We start from the raw sequence: 1,486 nt of genomic DNA, 5'->3' as shown, positions 1-1,486 counted from the left end.
CCTAATTGCATAAAAGGGGTGTTTTCCTAATTGCATAAATGGGATGTTTCGCTAATTGCATAAATGGGGTGGTTTCTCTAATTGCATAAATGGGATGTTTTCCTAATTGCATAAATGAGGTGTTTCCTAATTGCATAAATGGGATGTTTCCTAATTGCATAAAAGGGGTGTTGTCCTAATTGCATAAATGAGGTGTTTCTCTAATTGCATAAATGGGATGTTTCCTAATTGCATAAATGGGATGTTTCTCTAATTGCATAAAAGGGATGTTTTCCTAATTGCATAAATGGGATGTTTCTCTAATTACATAAAAGGGGTGTTGTCCTAATTGCATAAATGGGATGTTTCTCTAATTGCATAAATAAGGTGCTTTCCTATTTGCCATCTTTCTTGTAAGTTATTAAATGCAACGATTTGGTTGGATTGTATAATAGCACCTACAGCCAATCAGAGTCCTGGACAGATACGACTGTAAAAATTATGTGACTCTGATTGGCTGTAGTTGCTACATTTAATCCAAACAAATCGCTACATTTCATGATATAAGAAAGGTGACTATTGTAGTCAAGGTATAAGATGAAGTTTGTAATAACTATTGTAATATTATATAAAACAAGCTGCACAATTCCTGTCAGAGAGGGGGAATAGAAGGTATAAGAAGATACAGTAACTAAGTCAAGTAATTAATTATACACCCAACTTTAAACCAGTGATAATATTAACATGGTATAATCAACACGTTGTCTCAACCTGTATATCTGAAACCTATGATATTGACACTAAATAAAGACAATATGAAGGTACAAGAAGATACAGTAACTAAGTCAAGTAATTAATTATACAGTAGAAAATAGAAGCTAAGATTCTCATTAGGCCTCGTATTCTTGAAACAATCTTAGTGCTAGTGTGTAATCTTCTACCACTATTTCTAGGATATCTTAGCACTAAGATTATTAAGAGAATACATGGCCAGGATGGTTTAGAAATTGAATAAGAATATTTATATTTCAATTCAGAGATATAACATAATGTATGGCTGGTGATAAATCAAATAAAATATTTATAAAAATTAATGAAATTGAGATTTCTGCACCTAATTGGGCTAATTGACTGGCAACACCATGTAGTGTACAATGAGAGTAATTTTACCAAGACAGTGGTATTAGCCTACTCTTTTAAATTTCTAACTGTCAAGGGATCTTTATTGTACACAGCCTATATATTCCCTTGATTCTAAATATCTATAAATCTTATATATACAATGATAGTAGAGATAAACAATAGCACTATTTTCATCTGACAACTTCCTCTGTTACAGGCTGGTGAAAAACATTATCTTTCTGAGATTCTTCTGTAATCTTTTCTAAAACAACACCAGTCTTATCTGTCACAGGCCCATCTCCACTTGCTGCTATATCAGTTAATAAGTTGACAGTACCGAGAGATAGTTTATTAGGGTTGATAGTGACTGATTTAGTACAATCGT

At 32.5% G+C, this 1,486-nt stretch overlaps 1 protein-coding gene across 1 annotated transcript in view; it reads right to left on the bottom strand.

Annotated features, from left to right (window-relative positions):
* Window positions 1–1,292: 1,292 nt before the first annotated feature.
* Window positions 1,293–1,486, bottom strand: part of LOTGIDRAFT_176437 (hypothetical protein) — a gene marked incomplete at both ends in the record, with an annotated part of 7,897 nt that continues 7,703 nt past the window's right edge. The window contains one exon of the mRNA XM_009049324.1: window positions 1,293–1,319. Within this exon, the coding sequence (XP_009047572.1) occupies window positions 1,293–1,319 (27 nt within the window). The remainder of the gene's footprint in view (window positions 1,320–1,486) is intronic.

Source organism: Lottia gigantea, assembly GCF_000327385.1.
Source record: "Lottia gigantea unplaced genomic scaffold LOTGIsca_1338, whole genome shotgun sequence".
Classification (NCBI taxonomy): Eukaryota; Metazoa; Mollusca; class Gastropoda; family Lottiidae; genus Lottia; species Lottia gigantea.
This window is presented reverse-complemented; position numbering and strand designations above follow the sequence as displayed.